General features: G+C 39.3%; 1 protein-coding gene across 1 annotated transcript in view; it reads left to right on the top strand.

Moving 5' to 3' along the window:
• Positions 1 to 22014, top strand: part of TMEM135 (transmembrane protein 135) — a 362190-nt gene extending 340176 nt beyond the window's left edge. Inside the window, exon 15 of the mRNA XM_042957322.1 lies at positions 21767 to 22014. Within this exon, the coding sequence (XP_042813256.1) occupies positions 21767 to 21887 (121 nt within the window). The 3' untranslated portion in view covers positions 21888 to 22014. The remainder of the gene's footprint in view (positions 1 to 21766) is intronic.
• The last annotated feature ends 2717 nt before the right edge of the window (positions 22015 to 24731 follow it).

Here is a 24731-nt window from a genome sequence, read left to right as displayed (position 1 = left end):
CCAGAACTCAGTTGTGTGCCTTCTCTCTCCAGTTTCAAGAGAGGCTGGGAAATGTAGTCTAGCAATATATCAGGCAGAGAAAATTTCTGGGTCATGGGAATGTGCATATCTGTAGCATTATTAGATAATGTCAAAATAATTTCAAAATGATATACCAATTTTTACTCCCACCAGTATTGGATAAGAGTTACCACTGTTTCACATTCTGGCTAATATGTGATGTTCATCTTTGGGTCTCCATGATATCTTGTGTGGTCACATGTCCTCTTTGACAGCATGTATCACCTTATATGACATATATTTATCTCCTTTAAGGACTGTTACCCTATTGATGGAAGTTACTCTGTACTTTTATTGCAAATATTCAGCAAGTCTACCCTAAGTACATACCCTAGGTGTGTACCCAGCAGAAAGGTGTGGACCCATGCACCAAGAGACGTGTGCAAAAATGTTCATAGCAACATTAAATAGGTAGAACTTGGAAGCAACTTAAATGTCCATTGAGAGTTAAATGAAATATAGTACAACAATGAGAATGAGTAAACTATAGCTATACAGAACAACATGATGAGCTTTCAAAACATAATACTGAGCAAAATGAGTGTGTAATGTATGAATACATTTATGTAAAGTCCAGAAATGGGCAAATCTAGACAATAGCATTTAGGGTTGTGAACTTGGGTCGTGTGAGTATGAAAAAAGAAAGAAAGCAATGAATGACCATGAAAATCAGGTTTAGAGAGAAGGGAGGAAGGGGAAAGGAGGAGGGTCTCCATCAGTGGGAATTAGGAAGTCTAATACAGGGCTTTAGGGACCAGAGTTAGTTGTAGGACCATTTTAGCTTTAAAATGCAAAATAGGATTATTTCTGCATAGCAGGATTATGTTTTTAATTTCTTCCTTTGTGCTTGAATTGATCTTGAGAGATTGAGTTTGCTAAAGCAATAGATTAAAGGAATGATAAGCTTATTTCTAGTGGTTCAAAAGGGTCTTCAATTAAAATCAGTTAATGTTTTTTCAGTTCAGTTCCATGCAGTTCCACAATTACTAATTTAATAAGCATTTGTTCCCTACTAGGCACTATAGTAAAACAGACGAAAAATACATGAACTATACTCAAGGATCTTGTGAGGGGAAAAAAACCCCACATACACACTAACTAAAATACATGCAAAATGCCACATTCCAAGACATAAGTGTAAACAGAAGCCTATGTGAACACCCGAGTCAAGAACCAGCAACCACGAGGGGGTAGCTCTGGGAAGATGTCATAGCACAGGAACTCCTGAGCTGTGCCTTGAGAAACACAGAGGTGAGGAGTGGAGAGAAGGAAAGGGTGGATCTGGCAAGAAGAACATCAGGAATAAAGACCTGATGTGGACCACAAGAGTGGACAGGAGGGATGGTGAATTGTGATAGGGCCCTGAGGGTCCATGGTGGGTTTGAAGGGGAGGGCGGGGGGTGGGTAGATGGAAAGGAAGTTTAAACAGGCAGTCTGGGCTCAGATCAAGAAGGACTTTAAAGACATGCAAGCAACTTGTGTACCTCCGGATCTCTCTCTCCGTGCCACCCCTACCCCCGCCCTGCCTCCATAACAAGAAAGGGCTCTTGATGCATTTGAAGCAGAGAAGCAACTGGCCATGGTTGCTTTAGGAGAATGACTCAGGCAGGAGGTTAGAGGAGGAAAAGGAGAGAAAACCCAAAAGGAGGAAAACCACTCTGGAGGTTCCAGTGGTGGTCACCGCCTTTCCACCCAACAGAAACACTCCAAACAAAAGCGAGAGTTGTGGCCATGAGAAGGAAGAGAAGGGAGCCAGCTGACACAATTTACTGCTCAGCTGATGCCGAGTGAGGAGGAGGGAGATGCTGAGGATGGTCTTGGGAACAGGGCGTGGGCGTGGAAACAGTGTGCTTCCACTGTCAATGTGTGGGGTGCACACCATCTCTGTTTAAGTTTGTTGTGACTCTGAAGGAGAAGGGGAGGGGCCCCAGGGCTTGAAGTATGTATGCTTGCTTACTTGACAGCGTTTTCTGTCTTCAAGACCCTCTGATTGACTCAAGGTTCCCAAGCAGTATCACATTTTGTTTTGCATGAAAATGATTGAGCAAGCTTGTGATGATAAGCAAGTTTGTGAAGCTTAAGGGTATCTCTGTCCATTGCTATTCCAGCAGAAGGGAACACTGTTTCCACCTAAGTCAAAAGCCCAGTTTGCAGCCATCTTCCAGGGAGAGAATATCCCGTAAGGAGTTGATAATCTGACCAATCCTCCCCAAAAGAAAGTCCTAGAACCAGCAGCTGGATAAGTTGAGGCATGGTTGTCCACATTTCCCTGTAACTTTGTTGAGCTGTCCAAATTTCTTCCATTTCCATATTGTCTGTGAGCCCAAGATCTTGCCTTTGATGAGAAATTTTTTTCACTGTTTGAATGTTTAAATTTAACTCCCCAAACTCAGAGATTAACTATCACTGTACAAAAAGTTTCCATTAATCATTTCAGATATCGTGTCACAGAGGACAACGACAAAATCTTCTGGAGACTCCTGGGCCTTTATCTGCCATAGTCATCTTTTTTTCCTGTCAAATGCAAACATTTATCTTCCTACCAGACTGGAATGATTCCTTGGTACCCACAAATTCATTACTGGCTAGCCGATGGATAAACATATCCCTTACATGAGATTTATTCCACCCCCAATATTTTCACCCTCCATCTAAGCTAGGAAAATAATGTTTTACCTTCCTTTTTTTAAAAAAATATTCTTTGTACAGGTGATGGGTGGGAAAGAAATGCAAAGGAGATTTTTGGATTTTTTTAAGACTGGGTTTTGATTCTTTCTTGAATCTGAGCAAATCTCTTACTGTCTCAGAGCCTAAATTTGCTAATTTATAAATTGTAAAAATAATATTCCTGCCTACCCACCCCATGGGGTAGCTGGATCATCTACAAAATCATCTGGGAAGACAGGTTTTAAATTGCAAAGTACCATATAAATGTCGTATATCAAAATCATTCACTGATATGGTATGAATTTTAGTCTCAAAGGGCAAATGTCTATCTTTTTCTATTCTTTCTGGCTCTTATGCATATATGTTCTTCATTGACTTAAACTATTTATTGAGTGCCTCTTTTATGGCAGCAATATGTTGGAAATAAGGTTGACAGTGGATATGACAGAATTTATGTCAATTTCAAGATCAAAAAGATTCTAACAGAGGTGAGAAAATAGTGTTAACATCTCCTTAGAAAATAAACATAGCTCAATGTAGAATATACTAAAAGGAATGGTGTACCATAGTAACTCCAAAGCCTGGGTAGACACTAGATTCACCTGGGGAGCCCACAGAAACTATATGTTTCTATCAAATTAGGGTATGTGAGGATAGACCCAGAAATCTGTGCTTTGTGTTCTCTCATGTTTTTTAAACATCTATTTCTGTTTTTAAATGTTTATTTAATATTTTGAGAGAGAGAGAGAGAGAGAGCATGCAAGCAGGAGAGGGTCAGAGAGAGAGGGAGAGAGAGAATCCCAAGCAGGTTTTGCACCATGAGCATGGGGCCCAATAAGGGGCTTGAACTCATGACCATGAGACCATGACCTGAGCTGAAATCAAGAGTCAGATGCTTGACTGATTGAACCTCCCAGGAACCCCTTAAATAACCATCTGAATCAGTTCCTTACTGGAACCACAGTCATAGATGACATTGATGCAGGGATAAAATGAAGAGAGTGCTCAGTGAGAGCTAAAGTGGCAGGGAAGGGGGCAGTGGTTTTCTGGAGGAGGTGGGCCTCGAGGTAGGAAAAATGCTGAGAAGAGCTTGAATCCAAGTCTTTCTTTGCTGCTCCTTCAGGAATTGGCAACATTGCCACCTCCTCTGGTAACAGTTTTCTGATTCCATGAGATGGGGCTAGGAGCAAATGTGGGCTCCCACAGTGCCCTGTGTGTCCTTGAATCCTCACTTCTCATGCCAATCCAGTTATTTGCTTGCTTACTTGCCTCTCTTCTAGAATGTACACTCCATGTGAGAGGAGAAAGTGTTTTGTCTGTATTTGTCATCAGGTCTGTCACACAGTAAGCTTTCAAAAAATCTTCATTGAAAGAATGAAAGCTGAGGGCATTCATTGCAGGTAGGACCAACAGCATATGCTAAGATCAGAAAGTGAGGTTGACCTTGGTGTGTTTGGGGCATGTGAGGAGGCTGAGGACCATCAGCCACAGATTAGAGAGGGTAGGATTTGTTTTATGGTGAAGCTTTGGATTCATTCCTTTAACAAAACAGGTTGAGCACTTACAGTGCACCAGAATTTGCTGGTAAGAGAAACACCATCCACTCCCTGGTGGAAGAGATAGGTTTGTGAATAAAAAAAAAAAAAAAAAAAAAAAAATTATGCTCCAGGCATTCCCGGGAAACAGTGCAAGGGAAACAGTAGTGAACAGACCAGCATGCTAGAGCAGCCCAGAGTGGAGATAACAGACACTGTTGAGAGGTATCAGGATAAATATGACTCATGGCAGGATGTGTGAACCTGTTCCTGATGGAGGAAGAGCAGAATTTTATCAGGCATTGCAAAGTGGGAAAGGGCAGAAATCGTAGAGGACTTTCCATCTAAAATCAGGCTTGCAGCTTAAATCCTCTACCTGTGGCCAATCACCTTACACTTGAACATCTTTCATGATAGGGAGTTTTCTGCTCCAAGGCAGCAGCCTATTCTGATCCATTATTTCAGAGCCTGGGTTTGTCAGGCAGACCATGGTTATGCTAAGGAGGGCATGTTGCTGTGAGTGAGTGAGGCAGTTTTTCTCACCCACCATGCTCCACCTTCACATGTGCACACTGTGAACTTTCACCAGAGTCTTGCCCTTAATCTTTGCCAGGGACTATGACTCTCTTGCTCGCTGCTGTATACGCTAGCACTGCCTGAACCAGAGCAGACACCCAATAAAAATGTGGTTAGTGAATGAATAAATGCCAAGGAAAAAGGACAGTGTTCCCACAACACTTCTACTGCAGCAGCGGCCTGGAACCTTGATGAATGGCAAGTGAAGGGGGAGGGGTGTTCTGACATGGATCAAGGCAGCCTTAAGTCATGAGCACTGAGGTTTAGATGCCTCTTGTCCCCATTATCTTTCTTAAAACTGCCCGTTATTTCATGCCTTGCTCAAACTGGGAATGCGGAAGTGTAGGTGACGCAGCATGACAGAGGCAGGCGAGAGCCTAACCAGAGTTAATGAGCATCTCATGGTAGCTTAGTCCAGTTTCTCAAGTCTCTTTGTAGGTTTTCACATAATTGTATCAAAGGAACAAACCTCTGTTGTTCTGTATGTAATGGCTAGGGGATAGCTGGGATAGCTGAATAAGAGTGACTAGCTCTTGGAATTGAGTGTATGTTCTAATTGGGAACTGTGCATGACTGGGAATGTCAGAACACAGATCACTGTAAAATAATCATAGGAGATGTGATTCTGCAGCCTGGCTGACAGTGGAAGGGGTGATAAACTGGGGGACAGAGATCTGGATTCTTTCAGGCTTAATCCTGACTTGATTAACCATTTTGGGTAAGGCAGGAAGTACCTCTCTGACACTTAGTTTACTCACTGAAGTGAGGAAATTCACTTAAGTTCATAAAATGGAGTGCCCTGAAAGACACAGTGAGTCATTGAGGTATTTTTTTTTTTAAGTTTTCATTTAAATTCCTGTCAGTTAACCTGCTGTGTAATATTAGCTTCGGGTGTACAACACAGTGATTCAACACTTCCAGACATCATCCTGTACTTATCAGGACAAGTGCACTCCTTAATCCCCATCATCTATTTAACCCATTCCCTCACCCCTTGCACTCTAGTAACAATCAGTTTGTTCTCTATAGTTAAGGGTCTGTCCCTCAGTTTATTCTTTTTTCCATTTACTCATTTGTTTTGTTTTAAATTCCTCATATGAATGAAATCATATGGTATGTGTCTTACTCTGACTTACTTTGCTTAGCATCATACTCTCTAGCTCTACCCATGTTATGGCAAATGGCAAGATTTCACTCCTTTTTATGGCTGAGTAATATTCTGCTGTATGTATATATCACCTCTTTTTTATCCATTCATCAGTTGATGGACACTGAGCTCATTCCATAATTTGGCTATTGAGATAATGCTGCTGTAAACATAGAGGTCCATGTATCCCATTGCATCAGTATTTTTTTATCCTTTGGGTAAATACCTACTAGTGCAATTGCTGGATCTTAGGGTAGTTCTATTTTTAAGTTTTTGAGGAGCCTCCATACTGTTTTCCAGAGTGGCTGCACCAGTTTGCATTCCTACCAAGAGTGCAAGAGTGTACCTTTTTCTCCACATCCTCACCAACATCTGTTGTTTCTTGTATTGCTGATTTTAACCATTCTGACAGGAGTGATGAGATAGCTCATTGTAGTTTTAATTTGCATTTCCCTAAGGATTAGTGATATTGAGCATCATTTCATGTGTCTGTTGGCCATCTAAATGTCTTCTTTGGAAAAAATGTCTATTCAGGTCTTCTGCCCATTTTTTAATTGGATTTTCATTTTTTGGGTTTTGAGTCATATTCATTCCTCACATATTTTGGATACTAACCCTTTATTGGATATGTCATTTTCACATATCTTCTCCCATCCTGTAGGCTGCCTTTTAGGTTTGTTGATTGTTTTCTTTGCTGTGTAGAAGCTTTTTACAGGATGAAGGATGAAGTCCTAGTAGTTCATTTTTGCTTTTGTTATCTTGCTTCAGGAGACACATCTAGGAAAAAGTTGCTACGGCCAATGTCAAAGAGGTTACGGTGTTCTTTTCTAGAATTTTTATGGTTCCAAGTCTCACATTTAGGTCTTTAATACATTTTGAATTTATTTTTGTTTATGGTGTAAGAAAGTGGTCAAGTTTCATTCTTTTCCATGTGGCTGTCCAGTTTTCCCAACACCATTTGTTGAAGAGGTTGTTGTTTTCTTATTGGATATTCTGTCCTTCTTTGTCGAAGATTAATTGACTGTATAGTTGTGGGTTAATTTCTGGGTTATCTATAGTTTATTTGCTCTCTGTGTCTGCTTTTGTGCCAGTACCACACTGTTTTGACTACTACAGCTTTTTAAAAAAAAATTAAATTTTATTTTATTTTAGTTTTGAGAGACAGAATGTGAGCAGGGAGGGGCAGAGAGAGAGGGAGACACTGAATCTGAAGCAGTCTCTAGGCTCTGAGCTGTCAGCACAGAGCCTGATTCAGGGCCTAAGCTCACACACCATGAGATCATGACCTCAGCCAAAATTGGACACTTAATTGACTGAGCCACCCAGGTGCCTCTGATTACTGCAGCTTTGTAATGTAACTTGAAGTCTGGAATTGTGATGCCTTCAGCTTTTCTTTTTCAAGATTCCTTTGACTCTTCAAGGTCTTTTGTGGTTCCATACAAATTTTAGGATTGTTTGTTCTAGCTCTATGAAAAATGCTGTTGGTATTTTGATAGGGATTGTATTAAGTGTGTAAATTGCTTTGGATAGTATAGACATTTTAACAGTAATTGCACATGGTAGATTCTTCAGAATAGATTATATATTAGGTCACAAATCAAACCTCAACAAATACAAAAGGATTGCAGTCAAACCATGCACATTTTCTGACCACAATGCTATGAAACTAGAAGTTTACCACAAGAAAAATTATGGAAAGACCACAAACACATAGAGGTTAAGCAACATGCTATTAAACAATGAATGGGTCAATGAGGAAATCAAAGAAGAAATAAAAAATTCATGGAAACAAATGCAAATGAAAATACAATGGTTCAAAAATCTTTGGGATGCAGCAAAAGTGATTCTAGAGAGAAGTATGTAGTAATACAGGTCTACCTCAAGAAACAAGAAAAATATCAAATAAACAACCTAAACTTACACCAAAGGAGCTAGAAAAAGAACAACAAATGAAGCCTAAATCCAGCTTCCAGCAGAAGAAGGGAAATAATAAAGATTAGACCAGAAATAAATGAATAGAAACTAAAAAAACAATAGAACAGATCAATGAAACCAGGAGGTGCTTCTTTGAGAAAATTAATAAAATTGATACACCTCTAGCCAGACTTATCAAAAAGAGAAGAAAAAGGATCCAAATAAATAAAATCACAAATGAGAGATCACAACCAACACCACAGAAACACAAACAATTAAAAGAGAATATTATAAAAAAGTATGCCAACAAGTTGGACAACCTAGAAGAAATGGATACATTTCTAGAAACATATAAACTACCAAAACTGAAACAAGAAGAAATAGAAAACTTGAATAGACTGATAACCAGCAAAGAAAATGAATCAGTAACCAAAAAACTCCCACCAAACCAAAGTCCAGAACCAGATGGGTTCACAGGTAAATTCTACTAAACATTTAAAGAGTTAATACCTATTCTTCTCAAACTGTTCCAAAAAATAGAAGAGGAAGGAAAACTTCTTAATTCATTCTATATGGCCAGTATTACCCTGATACCAAAACCAGATTAAGATTCCACTAAAAAAGAGAACTATAGGCCAATATCGCTGATGAACATGGATGCAAAAATTCTCAAAAAAAAAAAAAAATACTAGCAAACCCAATTTAACAATACAGTAAGGTGTTTTAACAAGAGAAATAACATGGGTCTTAAATAACAATGACTCCAGTAATTGTGTGAAGTGGGTCAGATTGTGTGAGGAGGTGTTTTTTACTGCTGAGGTAAGTCATGTGTTGTGATAATTTTTTTTCTGGAATTTTACCTACATTTTTATGATCCTATTATTAATTCTTAAAATGCTTCAACTTAATTTTAAAAGCTCATTTAAATATTATTAGCCACATTGCCAAACTCATCAGGTATTATATACTCTATTAATCTATTTATTTCCTGGATCCCTTTCTTTTGGGATCCTTTGTCTTTCTGATACAGCCTGGACTGGGGGCTCTCCAGGCACACCTGACAGCTGTTACCCTGGGACTTCCCTCCACTGCTCTCCTATGTTAGATCTCCTATTTCTGGGATATATATTTTTTTCATTCTTGATCTATTTCCTCACTCTGGTGGAGAATGTCATCTGCTAGTTCCTGGAAAAGGGTTTTAAGGAAAAAATTTTTTGGAGAAGTTATATGTGTAAAAATGTATTTTTTCCCACACTCACACTTTAATGACAGCATGTCTGGTCATGACTCTGGGTTAGAAACTTCAGAATTGGGAAGGATTTGATGCATTTATTTTTGGCTTCCAATATTGCTATAAATGATACAATACTAATTCTTAGTCTTTAGTATATCACTTATGTTTTTTTTTTCTGTAAGGTTTAAGCTCTTCTTTTTGTCTCCTAAATTCTGAAATTTGACAAAAATATGTACCTTTTTCCATTAACATTTCCAAGCAGTAAGTGGGAACACTCAATTCAGAAACTCAGATCCTTTTGTTCTGAAAAACTTCTAGTATTGTTTCTTATATAACCTCCTCCTACCTAGCCCTTTCTTCTTTTCCTGATTCTGGAATACGGCATGTTGGACCTCTTACTTGATTCTCTAATTGCCTTTTCTTTTGTCAAAAGAAAATTCAGAGAGCTTTACTTAATATGGATATTTTGTTGAGCAAAAAACAAACTGGTAGACTTTGAACCCATAACAGGAATGAAGCTCAGAGGCATGATGTTCCAAAGTGAGAATGAGGAAGTTGTTCAGCCTTTACAATGACTGTTATTTGATGGAGGTTTCCAAACTGGCAAAGGTGATTATCTTACATTGATTTAGGAAGATGATGTAAACTTTGATTATGATTATCAGAAGTATTTGCAAGAAATAGCTTGTTTTATTTACATGCATGAAATAAACTAGATTATGTTTTTCCTATGTGATTTACATGGGGTTAAGATTATCAATTGTAGATTTCTAATTTTTTTCCCATGTACTTTTCTATGTTTCCGCTGGGTAGAATTACTTTTTTAAAACATATATTTATTTTGGTCTCTGTCTTTCATATTGAAAACTTTATACAAATGCCTGGTGATCCTTTGCTGCCCAATCATGGTTAAAAGTGACATCCTAATGGATGATTGGATATACTAACTATCTGTGGGAGGGATTTGATAACTGATATGTGAATTCCTTTTTTTAATATGAAATTTATTGTCAAATTGGTTTCCATATAACACCCAGTGCTCATCCCAACAAGTGCCCTCCTAAATGCTACTTTCCCCTCCCTCCCACCCCCATCAACCCTCAGTTGATTCTCAGTTTTTAAGAGTCTCTTATGGTTTGGCTCCCTCCCTCTCTAACTTTTTTTTTCCTTCCCCTCCCCCATGGTCTTCTGTTAAGTTTCTCAGGATCCACATAAGAGTGAAAACATATGGTATCTGTCTTTCTCTGTATGACTTATTTCACTTAATAACACTCTCTAGTTCCATCCACGTTGCTACAAAAGGCCAGATTTCATTCTTTCTCATTGCCACGTAGTATTCCATTGTGTATATAAACCACAATTTCTTTATCCATTCATCAGTTGATGCACATTTAGGCTCTTTCCATAATTTGGCTATTGTTGAGAGTGCTGCTATAAACATTGGGGTACAAGTGCCCCTATGCATCAGCACTCCTGTATCCCTTGGGTAAATTCCTAGCAGTGCTATTGCTATTGCTAGTGCTATTGTATTTTTAAGTTTTTGAGGAACCTCCACACTGTTATCCAGAGTGGGTGCATCAATTTGCATTCCCACCAACAGTGCAAGAGGGTTCCCATTTCTCCACATCCTCTCTAGCATCTATAGTCTCCTGATTTGTGCATTTTAGCCACTCTGACCGGTGTGAGGTGATATCTGAGTGTGGTTTTGATTTGTATTTCCCTGACGAGGAGCGACGTTGAGCATCTTTTCATGTGCCTGTTGGCCATCTGGATGTCTTCTTTAGAGAAGTGTCTATTCATGTCTTCTGCCCATTTCTTCTGTATAATTTGTTTTTCAGGTGTGGAGTTTGGTGAGTTCTTTATACATTTTGGATACTAGCCATTTGTCTGATATGTCATTTGCAAATATCTTTTCCCATTCCATCTGTTGCCTTGTAGTTTTGTTGATTGTTTCCTTTCCAGTGCAGAAGATTTTTATCTTGATGAGGTCCCAATAATTCATTTTTGCTTTTAATTCCCTTGCCTTTGGAGATGTGTCAAGTAAGAAATTGCTGTTCAAAGGGGTTGTTGCCTGCTTTCTCCTCTAGGGTTTTGATGGTTTCCTGTCTCACATTTAGGTTTTTCATCCATTTTGAGTTTGTTTTTGTGAATAGTGTAAGAAAGTGGTGTAGTTTCATTCTTGTGCATGTTGCTGTCCAGTTCTGCCAGCACCAATTGTTAAAGAGACTGTCTTTTTTCCATTGTATGTTCTTTCCTGCTTTGCCAAAGATTAGTTGGCCATACTTTTGTGGGTCTAGTTCTGGGGTTTCTATTCTATTCCATTGGTCTATGTGTCTGTTTTTGTGCCAATACCATGCTGTCTTGATGATTACAGCTTTGTAGTAGAGGCTAAAGTCTGGGATTGTGATGCCTCCTGCTTTGGTCTTCTTCATCAAAATTACTTTGGCTACTCGGGGCCTTTTGTGGTTCCATACAAATTTTAGGATTGCTTGTTCTAGGTTCAAGAAGAATGCTGGTGCAATTTTGACTGGGAATGCATTGAATGTGTAGATAGCTTTGGGTAGTATTGAAATTTTAACAATATTTATTCTTCCAATCCATGAGCATGGAATGTTTTTCCATTTCTTTATATCTTCTTCAATTTCCTTCCTAAGCTTTCTATAGTTTTCAGCATACAGATCTTTTACATCTTTAGTTACGTCTGTTTCTAGGTATTTTATGATTCTTGGTGCAATTGTGAATGGGATCAGTTTCTTTATTTGTCTTTCTGTTGCTTCTTTATTAGTGTATAAGAATGCAACTGATTTCTGTACATTGATTTTTGTATCCTGAGACTTTGCTGAGTTCATGTATCAGTGCTAGCAGGCTTTTGGTGGAGTCTATTGGGTTTTCCATGTATAGTATCATGTAATCTGCGAAAAGTGAAAGCTTGACTTCATCTTTGCCAGTTTTTATGCCTTTTATTCCCTTTTGTTGTCTGATTGCTGATGCTAGCACTTCCAACACTGTGTTAAACAATAGCGGTGAGAGTGTACATCCCTGTCGTGTTCCTGATCTCAGGGGGAAAGCTCTCAGTTTTTGCCCATTGAGGGTGATATTAGTTGTGGGCTTTTCATAAATGGCTTTTATGATGTTTAAGTATGTTCCTTCTATCCTGACTTTCTCAAGGGTTTTTATTAGAAAGGATGCTGAATTTTGTCAAATGCATTTTCTCCATCGATTGACAAGATCATATGGTTCTTATCTTTTCTTTTATTAATGTGATGTATCACATTGACTGATTTGTGAATATTGAACCAGCCCTGCAGCCCAGGAATGAATCCCACTTGATCGTGGTGAATAATTCTATTTAAATGCTGTTGAATTCGATTTGCTAGTATCTTGTTAAGAATTTTTGCATCCATATTCATCAGGGATATTGGCCTATAGTTCTCTTTTTTTTGCTGGGTCTTTGCTTGGGTTAGGAATCAAAGTAATGGTGGCTTCATAGAATGAGTCTGGAAGTTTTCCTTCCCTTTCAATTTTTTGGGAACAGCTTGAGAAGGATAGGTATTATCTCTGCTTTAAATGTCTGGTAGAATTCCCCTGGGAAGCCCTCTGGTCCTGGACTCTTATTTGTTGGGAAGTTTTGATAAATGATTCAATTTTTATGCTGGTTATGGGTCTGTTCAAGTTTTCTGTTTCTTCTTGTTTGAGTTTTGGAAATGTGTGGGTGCTTAGGAATTTGTCCATTTCTTCCAGGTTGTCCAGTTTGTTGGCATATAATTTTTCATAGTATTCCCTGATAATTGCTTGTATTTCTGAGGGATTGGTGGTAATAATTCCATTTTCATTCATGATTTTATCTATTTGCATCATCTCCCTTTTCTTTCTGAGAAGCCTGGCTAGAGGTTTATCAGTTTTTTTATTTTTTCAAAAAACCAACTCTTGGTTTCATTGATCTGCTCTACAGTTTGTTTAGATTCTATATTGTTTATGCTCTGATCTTTATTATTTCTCTTCTTCTGCTGGGTTTGGGTGTCTCTGCTGTTCTGCTTCTATTTACTTTAGGTGTGCTGTTAGATTTTGTATTTGGGATTTTTCTTGTTCTTTGAAATAGGCCTGGATTGCAATGTATTTTCCTCTCTGGACTGCCTTCACTGCATCCCAAAACTTTTGGATTGTTGTATTTTAATCTTCATTCGTTTCCACATATTTTTAAATTTCTTCTCTAATTGACTGGTTAACCCATTCATTCTTTAGTAGGGTGTTCTTTAACCTCCATGCTTTTGGAGGTTTTCCAGACTTTTTCCTGTGGTTGATTTCAAGTTTCATAGCATTGTGGTCTGAAAGTATGCATGGTATGATCTCAATTCTTGTATACTTATGAAGGGCTGTTTTGTCACCAAGTATGTGATCTATCTTGAAGAATGTTCCATGTGCACTGGAGAAGAAAGTATATTCTGTTGCTTTGGGATGTAGAGTCCTAAGTATATCTGTCAAGTCCACCGGATCCAATGTATCATTCAGGGCCCTTGTTTCTTTATTGAATGTGTGTCTAGATGATCTATCCATTTCTGTAAGTGGAGTGTTAAAGTCCCCTGCAATTACCACATTTTTATCAATAATGTTGCTTATGTTTGTGATGAATTGTTTTATATATTTGGGGGCTCCTATATTCGGCGCTTAGACATTTATAATTGTTAGCTCTTCCTGATGGATAGACCCTGTAATTATTATATAATGCCCTTCTTCATCTCTTGTTACAGCCTTTAATTTAAAGTCTAGTTTGTCTGATATAAGTATGGCTACTCCAGATTTCTTTTGACTTCCAGTAGCATGATAGATAGTTCTCCTTCCCCTCACTGTCCATCTAAAGGTGTCCTCAGGTGTAAAATGAGTCTGTTGTAGACAGCAAATAGATGGGTGTTTTTTTAAAATCCATTCTGATACCATATTTCTTTTGGTCGGAGCATTTATTCCATTTACATTCAGTGTTATTATAGAAAGATATGGGTTTAGAATCATTGTGACATCTGTAGTTTTCATGCTTGTAGTGATGTCTCTGGTACTTTGTGGTCCTTGCAACATTTCACTCAGAGTCCCCCTTAGGATCTCTTTTAGGGTTGGTTTAATGGTGATGACTTCCTTCAGTTTTTGTTTGTTTGGGAAGACCTTTATCTCTCCTATTCTGAATGACAGACTCACTGGATAAAGGATTCTCAGCTGCATATTTTCTGTTCATCACATGGAAGATTTCCTGCCATTCCTTTCTGGCCTGCCAAGTTTCAGTAGATAGGTCTGCCACCAGTCTTATGGGTCTCCCTTTATAAGTTAGAGTGTGTTTATCCCTAGCTGCTTTCAGAATTCTCTCTTTATCCTTGTATTTTGCCAGTTTCACTATGATATGTCATGCAGAAGATTGATTCAAGTTACGTCTGAAGGGAGTTCTCTGTGCCTCTTGGATTTCAATGCCTTTTTCCTTCCCCAGATCAGGGAAGTTCTCAACTATGGTTTGTTCAAATACACCTTCAGCCCCTTTCTCTCTCTTTTCCTTTTCTGGAATTCCTATAATACAGATATTTTTGTGCTTGATTGCATCACTTAGTTCTCTAATTCTCCCGTCATACTCCTGGATTTTTTAATCTTTTTCTCGCCTTCCTCTTTTTCCATAATTTTACCTTCTAATTCACCTATTCTCTCCTCTGCCTCTTCAATTTGAGCTTTGGTCGCCTCAATTTTATTTTGCACCTCATTTATAGCATTTTTTTAGCTCCTCATGACTATTTCTTAGTCCCTTGATCTCTGTAGTAATAGATTCTTTGCTGTCCTCTATACTTTTTTCTAACCCAGCGATTAATTTTATGACTGTTATTCTAAATTCTTGTTCCGTTATATTGCTTAAATAGTTTTTGATCAACTCGTTAGCTGTCACTACCTCTTGGAGTTTCTTTTGAGGAGAGTTCTTCCATTGTGTCATTTTGGGTAGTCCCTGGGGTGGCGCAGAACTGCAGGGCACTTCCCCTGTCCTGTCCAGAGTAACTTGTGTTGGTGTGCGGGGCCGCAGTCAGACCGATGTCTGCTCCCAGCCCACTGCGGGGGCCACAGACTGGTGTGTACCTTATCTTCCCCTCTCCCAGGGGCAGGACTCACTCTGGAATGGTGTGGCCCCTGTCCAGGCTACTTTCACACTGCCAGGCTTGTGGTGCTGCTTTGATGGGATCTGGTCAAGGGCATATTAGATGGGGTGGATCTGCAGGTGCACAGGGGAGGGAGTGGCAGGCTTAGCTCGCTTTGCCATTGGTGGTCCCCTGCGGGGGTGGCCCTGCAGCACCGGGAGGGAGGTAGACCTGTCAGGGGGTGGATCCACAGAAGCACAGCATTGGGTGTTTGAGTGGTGCAAGCAAGTTTGGTGATGGGAACTGGTTCCCTTTGGGATTACGGCTGGGGATATGAGAGGGAGATGGCGCTGCCCAGCACCTTTGTTCCCTGCTGAGCTGAGCTCTTTCTTCCGGGGCTCAACAACTCTCCCTCCTGGCATCCCCTCAACCTCCCTGCTCTCTGAGAGCGGAGCTGTGGACTTTTAACATTCCAGATGTTGAGTCCCACTGGCTGTCAGAACTCATGGAGTCCAGCCCCTCTGCTTTTGCAAGGCAGACTCAGGGGCTCTGCCTTGCCAGGCGGGCTGCCCCTCCACCGCTCTGGCTCCTTCCCGCCAGTCCATGTAGTGTGCATCATCTCTCCGCCCTTCTTATCCTCTTCCATGGGCCTCTTGTCTACACTTGGCTCTGGAGAGTCTGTTCTGCTAGTCTTCTGGTGGTTTTCTGGGTTATTTCGGCAGGTGTGGGTGGAATCTAAGCGATCAGCAGGATGAGGTGAGCCCAGCACCCTCCTATGCCGCCATCTTCCTCTCTCTAATCTCATATGTGAATTCCACTGTGGGTTGATTTGGTGGGCACTTCCCAGACCTTTCTGTTGAAAGATTCTCAAATACCTGAGTCTATGGATCTTCTCAGTGGGGCATTTGATTTTTCCAGGAAACTAATCTCTTAACTGAGAAGAACACACTGGCTAACTGCATTCCTGAAACCATGGTGGCATTAGGGGGATCTCATGTTAAGTATGTAGACTTTCACTGAATTTCCTTATTTCCAATATAGCCCTCTTCCACTCTACCTGGTAACCCCAAATCAAGAACTGCTCTATGTCAGTTTCTGGCATAAATATTCCTCCAGTTTCCTGCCTGAGCAGAAGAGGTAGTTATCTAGCTTCAACAAATGGGGATGGGAACCTGAGATGCTATTTGTTAGAGAGACTTCAACTCACTCCCTTGCCTTAAACTCCTTTATGGTGGAAATTGGCATCTTCTATACTGGCTTCTCTGGAGCTGTGCAGAATGAATGGACCATGTCTTACTGACATCCTTTCTGCAGCACCTGGTATTCAATTTCCTCAGGTCCACTCACACCTTCTTCCACTTCCTATCTTCCCAAAATGTGTTGACATCTGTATTTCTCCCATTCATTCCCTTTGTAGGTTTATACTTTTTGAATCCTTGTGATATCATTTTAAATGAATATAGACAGAAGAAACAGTGATGAGCATATGGTTTTGATCCATCATTTAAACCAGAAGCCCAGATAGACTTTTTATTAAAGTGATTTTATCCTGTCATGCCTAAGTTATTTTCTACTATGTGTCACTTTAGTACAATCTTTTAAAATTGTGTTACTAAAATAGAACTAGTTTCTCTGATAACTCTCTCTCTCAATGCAGATTTCCCATTTAAAGACAAATCTTGAATTTGGAATAATGCTCCAGCTAGTTCAACGTGAAGTGTTAAACTTGGCTGACCCAAATGTATTTCTGATTCTAGGAGTGTGTTGCTACTCTATTCCACTATGAATTGGAAATCTTCTTGCACCCACAACATCTTTAGGGATGGGCCAGCTCTGCATTGGTCTACATAATGTTGCCTCCTTTATTCAGCTGCTCATTTTAATCCTGTGGCCCATTCCAGATAATTTGGGAAGGGTGCCGTCCTCTGTAAGTGACTGCACACCAAATATGAATTTGGAAATAGAATGAAGAGACAGCCCTTGCATAATAAAAAAGGCAATGTAAGGAAAACTAAAAGAATCACTTGATGCAACAGGGAGCAACCCAGGGAGCTTTTTACCACCAAGGTTTTAATTGATTAAAGAAAGATGCAGAGTTTAGGCACACTAATGGACACTCTCTAAAAGATTTTACTGTGTTTTCCAAATTAGTTGGGTAAAGTTCAGAAGCCATGATCTCTATCCCTGGTGTAACTATCTGAGGCAACGTTGGGTTGAATGTGTGTTGGGCTGCCCTGGAGTGGCCCTGGGAAGCCTTTCCTAATCCGTCAGCATGAAGTAGCCACCCCATCCTGTGACCCCAAGCGTCTGGCCCATTCTCTACTGCAGCATTTGATACTCTCTACCTTTGAAAATTTCCTTTTACTTTTCCAAAAAAATACTAATTGTTTTTCTCTAAGTATAAAATTCATAGATATTTATTGTAGCATATTTGAAAAAAAATCACATATAAAAATGAAAAGCAGTTAGATAATGTACAGCTCTGGGATAACCCGTTGTTTCCCCTTGTATGTATATACAATGATAAAAAAAAAAACTCTCTCTCTCTCATCATACTATTTTTAAAGGTTCTGTTTTTCATCTTACATTAAATTAAACATTTTCCTGTCATTATTATTTGAAATCAGATTTTCTTATACCTTTATGGTATTTATTCGTGATGAAAATATGAATTCTGGATTTGGCTCTGACATATAAGGAGTTTAGAAGTTATTTCCATCCTCACAAAAAAGGAAAAATGGACAAAGAGGAAAACAATAAGTCTAGACACAGACCTCACACCTGTAAAAAATTTTACTAAAATGGAAAACCTGAATGTAAATGTAAAACTATAAAACATCTAGAGGATAATACAGGAGAAAAAAATCTAGGTGGCTTTGGGTTTGATGATACGGTTTTGTAACTAATACCAAAAGCACAATCATGAAAAGAAAAAATTAAGTTAGACTTGTTAAAATTAAAAAGTTTTGTTTTGTTAATGACATTGTTAAGATAATGAAGTAAATATAAGCCATATACAGGGAGAAATATTTGCAAAACATTTATATGAGAAAGGAATTATATTCAAAATATATAGCTAACCTTTAAAGACAATAATAAGAAATAATCCAGTTAAAAAATAGGCAAAACATCTGATGATCTTCCCAAAGAAGATGTATAGATGGCAAATAAGCATTAATATTAAAAGACTGTCAACATTATATGTCATTGGAAAACTGGATTAAAGCAATAATGAGGAGCATCTGGGTGGCTCAGTCATTTAAGTATCTGACTCTTGATTTCAGCTCAGGTCATGAGCTCATGGTCATGAGATAAAGCCCCGTGTCAGGCTTTGTGCTCGGTGTGGAGCCTGCTTAAGAATTTCTCTCCCTGTCTCTCCACCCCTCCCCCCTCAAAAAAAATCAATAATGAGATACCACGACACACATATTAGAATGGCTAAAATCCAAAACACAGACATTACCAACTGTTGGCAAGTGTGGAACAATGGGAATTCTTATTCATTGTTGGTGGAAGAAATGGTTCGGTAGCTTTGAAGGTGGTTTTGCAGTTTGTAACAAAACTACACATATTTTACCATGCAATCCAGTGATCACACTCCTTAGCTCCAAATGAGTTAAAAACTTATGTCCACACAAAAGTTGCTGCACATAGATGTTTATAACAGATTTATTTGTAATTGAAAAAATAGGGGGCAACCAAGATGTCTTTTAGTAGGTGAATCGATAAATAAACTGTGGTATATTCAGACAATGAAATATTTTCAACACTAAGAGAAAATGATCTAACAAGCCATAAAGTGACAGAGACCTTAGATGCATACTATGAAGGGAAAGAAGCCAATTTGAAAAGGCTACCTATGGTGTGAGTCCAACTATATGACATTCTGGAAAAGGCAAAACTATGGAGACAGTAAAAAGATCAATGCCTGCCAGAGGAGTGATGGATAGGCAGAGCACAGAGGATATTTGGGGCAATGAAACTATTCCGTATGACGTTACGATGGTAGATACATGTCATTCTATATTTGTCAATACCCACAGAAGGTATAACACCAAGAGAGAACCTTAATGTGAAATATGTACTTTGGGCTATAATGACATATCAGAATAGGTCCAACCATTGTAACAAATGTACCACTCTGGTGCAGGATGTAGGCCGTGCATATATGTGTTGGGGTGGGGTGTGGGAATGGGAACTCCATGCTTTCTTCTTGATTCTGCTGTGAACTGAAGTCTGTTCTGAGAAATAAATTCTATTAATTAAAACAAAATCCTTTTTACCTCAGACATATTTACCACAGAAGTCAATTATTAAAATTTTAGTATTTTTTAAGTGTGTGTAAATTTAATTTATTAAATCAGTTTCTAATTTCTAGATATTTAGGCTTTTTCTCCTAGGTTTTTTTTAATTAATAGCATTACAGTTAACCTGCTTGCACCTAGATTTTTGTGCACATCTTCTCATATATTATAATTGTCTATATTCTTCCTAAACTGTAAGTGCCTTGAATGTGGGGCTCCACCCATCTAATCTTTATATGATCAGAGCCTAGTACAGTGTGAGGTACCATACAACTTAATACATATTTCTTGATTAAGTGAATGTACCTATATTTTCTCATGTAGAGTTACCCTAAGGGATTTCATTTTGTCTCTATATCAGACATGTTATACAATACTACAAGATCTTCTATTTAAGTTAAACACACACACACACACACACACACACACACACACACGTACACACACTGCCTCTGAAAGTCAAACATGGATCTAAGAGAAAAGTATAGCACTAATTTATTTACAAATCCATCTAATGAAACTCAGGTACTGGAATATAGTCAAAGAAACTAGGTATGGAGTATAATCTACCATTTTGAACTCTAAGCTTCTCTTTTTTTCTTAAGAAGCCAGCACAGGGTGCCTGGGTGGCTCAGTCAGTTAAGCATCCGACTTTGGCTCAGGTCATTATCTTGCGGTTCACAAGTTTGAGCTCCATGTCAGGCTCTGTGCTGACAGCTCAGAGCCTGGAGCCTGCTTCAGATTGTGTGTCTCCCTCTCTCTCTGCTCCTCCCCTTCTCATGCTCTGTCTCTATATCTCAAAAACATTAAAAAAAAATGTAAAAGAAGACAGCACAAATTACACATGTCTTAACATAACATAGATTGGAGGTGGAGTTTAATCTATGCCAGATTCCAGGGAAGACTCAGTTGAGTTGCAGAAGGGTGAAAGCAGAGTTGGAACAAATTTTAGAAAATTCTCTTCTAGCCCTTGCCTCACTGGGTGAATTCCCAAAAAATGTGGGCATTTGTGCTCTTCGCACTGCTGTGGGATTCTGCATATTAGGACATTTCTTTTGATTGAACTCTATTCTATAAATACTGAATGTACACTGAATACTGGAATTTGGATAAGTAATGCACTCCCCTTCCCCTGAAGAATTTCACAATTTTCTAACATCTTCATACAAATTCTGTGTGATCTTTGTTTCAATAAAGGCCGAGCTTGTCTATAGGTCTGAGGGAGGAGCTGACACACTTTTCTGTGGAAGTCAGGGGAGACTTCCCAAAGCCTGCTTCTGTTTTCTTATAGTTTTTGCTATTCCTTTTTATGGACCTTGATGCAAAACTGAATAGAACTTTCTCACTTATTTCATTCCCCCAGGTTTTCACAGAAGGGCACCATGTTCCTCCTAAATCTCCTTTTCTCTGGGATACACAGCCCAGATCCTTTAATCATTCCTTACCTGGCATAGTGTTCAGCTCCTCAGCCTTTAAGTTATTCTCCATCAGCTATATTTCATTCATTGAAGGCTGGTGCTTTTGTTATGTTTTCTATGGTATAGAGGACTATTCATTTTCTTGATATCTAGATACTACCTTTTAAAAAATGTTTATTTATTATTCATTTTGAGCGGGGAGAAGGGAGAGAGAGAGAGAGAGAGAGAGAGAGAGAGAGAGAGAGAGAGAGAGAATCCCAATCAGGCTTCATGCTCAGCACGGAGCCCAACACAGGACTCAATCCCAAGACTGTGAGATCATGACCTGAGCTGAAATCGAGAGTCGGATGCTCAACTTGCTGAGCCACCCAGACGCCCCTAGATACTACATTTTTTAATGCATACACACCACAACAAGTTTAGTATTTTTGGCATCCAGAATATAATATTGATTTCTATTAAGATTATAGGTCACAATTTCCCCTTAGGAACTGTTGTTGATTTCTGAAACCTAAGCACAGGAAATTACATTTGCATTCTTAAAGTCTATCTTGTTTGAAATATTTGGTCATTAATCCCAACCTCTTGCAATCCTATTTCACCGTAAGTTAGCCAATCATTCTATTGGTTATCTCACCTTTGTTTTATATTAATAGATTTTGTTAATATGAGAGTCAGAATAGGATTGGTTCTATTGAAGGATAAACAAATTCTAAATCCCAGTAGTTAATAAAATCTGAAAGCTTGTTGCTTGCTTATGTTACAGTCCATCGTGGACTGCCCGGTATTCTGTTCCATGTCTCTTCACTCCAGGAACCAGGCTGAGAGAAACCTCCACCTCAAATGTTGCTGGTTCACATGGCAGAAGGAAGAAGACTCTCGAAGACTCCACAGCAGCAACTGGATGCCCATGCCTGCAAACAATACACATTAATTTTGCTCATTAGCTGGAATTAGTTTCATGGCCTCATCAACCACATGGAGGTTGGAAATTGCAATTCTATCATGTACTCAAAGATATTTCATGAACAGTGCCGGTGACTGTCACAGCATGATCTTTATGTTGTTGATATAGTAAATATGAAAAATGTTGGCAAAGATAAGACTTAGAGAATATTCCTACAGTATACTTCTAGAGACCTCCTTTAAGATGAGCATGGACAGATTCATCAGTACTCTTTGGTTATATTTTTTCAACCAAGAACAATTCTACTTAAACACACTATCTTCTGGATCACAGTTTCTCATCTCCACAGCACATGAAGGCAAACTCAATGAAGTTTGTCTGTAGCTGATTAGGTGTCTTGATGTGATAGAAAGGGCCTTGATTTAAGAAAAAAAAATCTGAGTTATGACAGGATTATTTATTACCCCAACATTATCTAGTGAAAACTAACTGATACACTAGGCTGGCCAACAGGTAGGTTGGGCATAGACTTAGGACCCAAGATCCTACCAAAGGTTTCAAGAGAGGGAGTTTTTCAAGGTTATGAGGATTGTTAAATGCAGTAAAAAAAAAATCAAGAAACCTATTACCTGAGAGGTCATTTGGTTTGGGGACCAGGTAACATAAATTAAAGGGTTTGGTATATCATAAAGAGCTATATAATGATAAGACATTATTATTAAAATGCCATTAAATTCTAGAAAATGAATTCAGCATTAGCTAAAGAAGTAGCAATGTCCATGAACTAGGTAGAGAAATACTAAATCAGAGAGAGATAAGAAAGCAAGTGTTAAAAAATTATGATATCTTAGATGAGGGACTTTGGGGAGACTTCCTCTCTTCTTAGATAAATAGCTTTGTTGATGTAAGTCTTTGTGCTGAGGTTTGAAGAGGTAGAATATCTTGATCACAGAATGGGCCCAAAGCTGACTCTGGCTGCTTTATCACAGAAAGGGTATTGAAACCTTGCTTTTAATAAATGGCCCTGTCATGAAAAGAGTCTTTCTTAATCATCTCAGGGAGAGACGGACAGACAGGCCATCCAGAATTCAAGTACCGTCTCCCTGATTGATTGCAGACTACTCACTGAACAGTGGTGGAGAAGGCCTACAGAGCAGGGGAACCAGACTTTCTTTTTCTGATAATAACACAAGATGATAAAATGTGTTCTGCCAAGTGTCTTGGTATTTCTCTTTCTCAAAAAAAAAAAAAAAAATCCTTCACAGCTTTCCTCACCACTTTATCACATTTCTTCATGTAATTGAAGCCGTGCTGTTGGACTACATTAATCTCTACTCTGTAAGGCAAGACTCAGTCCTTGTCAACATCTGAGAGGGCGAAAGTAACAAATCTCAGCATGGGTGTTGAGAGAAGTGTTGTCTTAATGAATGTGTGGGAAGAAATAGAATGAGCCATGAGGGTAGGAGGGATTTGGCATTTATCTAGAAAGTCAATCTCACCCCATTTCTCTTCCACTTCATTCCTTTAGGGGCACCACACATTTTTAAGGATCAAGGCCAGGGTGCCCAGTTTTCTACACCTGCACTTTGTGTGAGCCACTCTGATTGACCGGCGGTCTTGGCCCTTCCCACCTTCCTTTCCATGGCAAACTCTTGCCTGTCTTCCAAAGTGTAGTCGGAGAATTTTCCACCTCAGACTCCTCCTACCTGCAGTGTGATTTCACCCTTATGACTGTTAAGGGGTGAGTTGCTTTGTATCCTCCTCCACATTATCATTTATCTGCAGCAGGACAGGAAGCATACGGTATTCAACATTGTTTCCTCAGTGCTTAGAACCATGTCTGGCACATGGCAGATGTTCAATAACTGTTGAGTTTGTCCTCCAATGTCTTTGTTTGTCCTCTTTTATTTTGGGGAGGGGCCTGGCCCCAGAGCCAGGTCCCCCATCTCTTACGGAGATTTGCTGCTACATCCAGAATCTTCTGTGGCTCTAAAGAAGGAATGAGAACCTCTGTGAGGAGGGGGCGCTGGAGAGAGGGCCAGAAGAGGTTCCACGGAGGGCCTAGGCCCTGAGCTGCAGCCTTTAAGGATGCACAGGAGTGTGTCAGGAACATGAGAGAAGAGGAAAACAGGTTCAAAGAGATAGTGGCACGAAGCAGATTATTAAAAGCTAGCAATTTTACCATCTGTTGAGCACCTACTCTGTGATACTCTTGTTGAGTGTTTATACACAACATCTCTAAGTCTGGCAACAGACTTGAAATGACATACCCTCTTCCCAGGTTTCCAAAGGGAACAGCCATTTAAACAACAAATTGTTGCTCAGAGAGGCTCAGTGATATGCCTAAGGCCACACAGCTTTTAAGTGTCAGATCTTGAATTTTAACCCACCGTGTTCTGAGAATAAAAGCCTAAGCTCTTTTCACTCCTCAGGGCTATAGATGTCGTTTGGAATTGCTCTGTGTCTTATATTCATCATCAGCAAAATATGTGTGCTTGATTCCATAAATGGCCACATTTTCTTCCAAATCTGAATTTATGTTTGCTGAGCATGGTAATTAAGGCCGCGGGCTCCAGAGCTGGAGTGTCTCAGCTCCGTCTCCAGTTCTCTCAGTTACTTCAGGGGTGGCTTGGGGTAGTGCCTGCCCCTCTCTTTGTTTCCATTTCCTCATCTGGAGAATGGGGCTGATAATAATAATAATACTCCTATCAAAGCACCTCTGTGAGCATGTGTGACATCCTTCATGCCTGACACAGGGAAGTGCTCTGTAAATGAGAGCCCTCTGCAGTTCTCAGGACTGGATATGACCATTTCCCTAGGTCTTTATTTACTCCAAAAGACTCTGTTGTCTTTTATTTATTCATTGAGCAA

The sequence above is a fragment of the Panthera tigris genome, chromosome D1 (assembly GCF_018350195.1).
Source record: "Panthera tigris isolate Pti1 chromosome D1, P.tigris_Pti1_mat1.1, whole genome shotgun sequence".
NCBI lineage: Eukaryota > Metazoa > Chordata > Mammalia > Carnivora > Felidae > Panthera > Panthera tigris.
The sequence above is the reverse complement of the archived record's forward strand: the minus strand, read 5'-3'. Positions and strand labels throughout refer to the sequence as shown.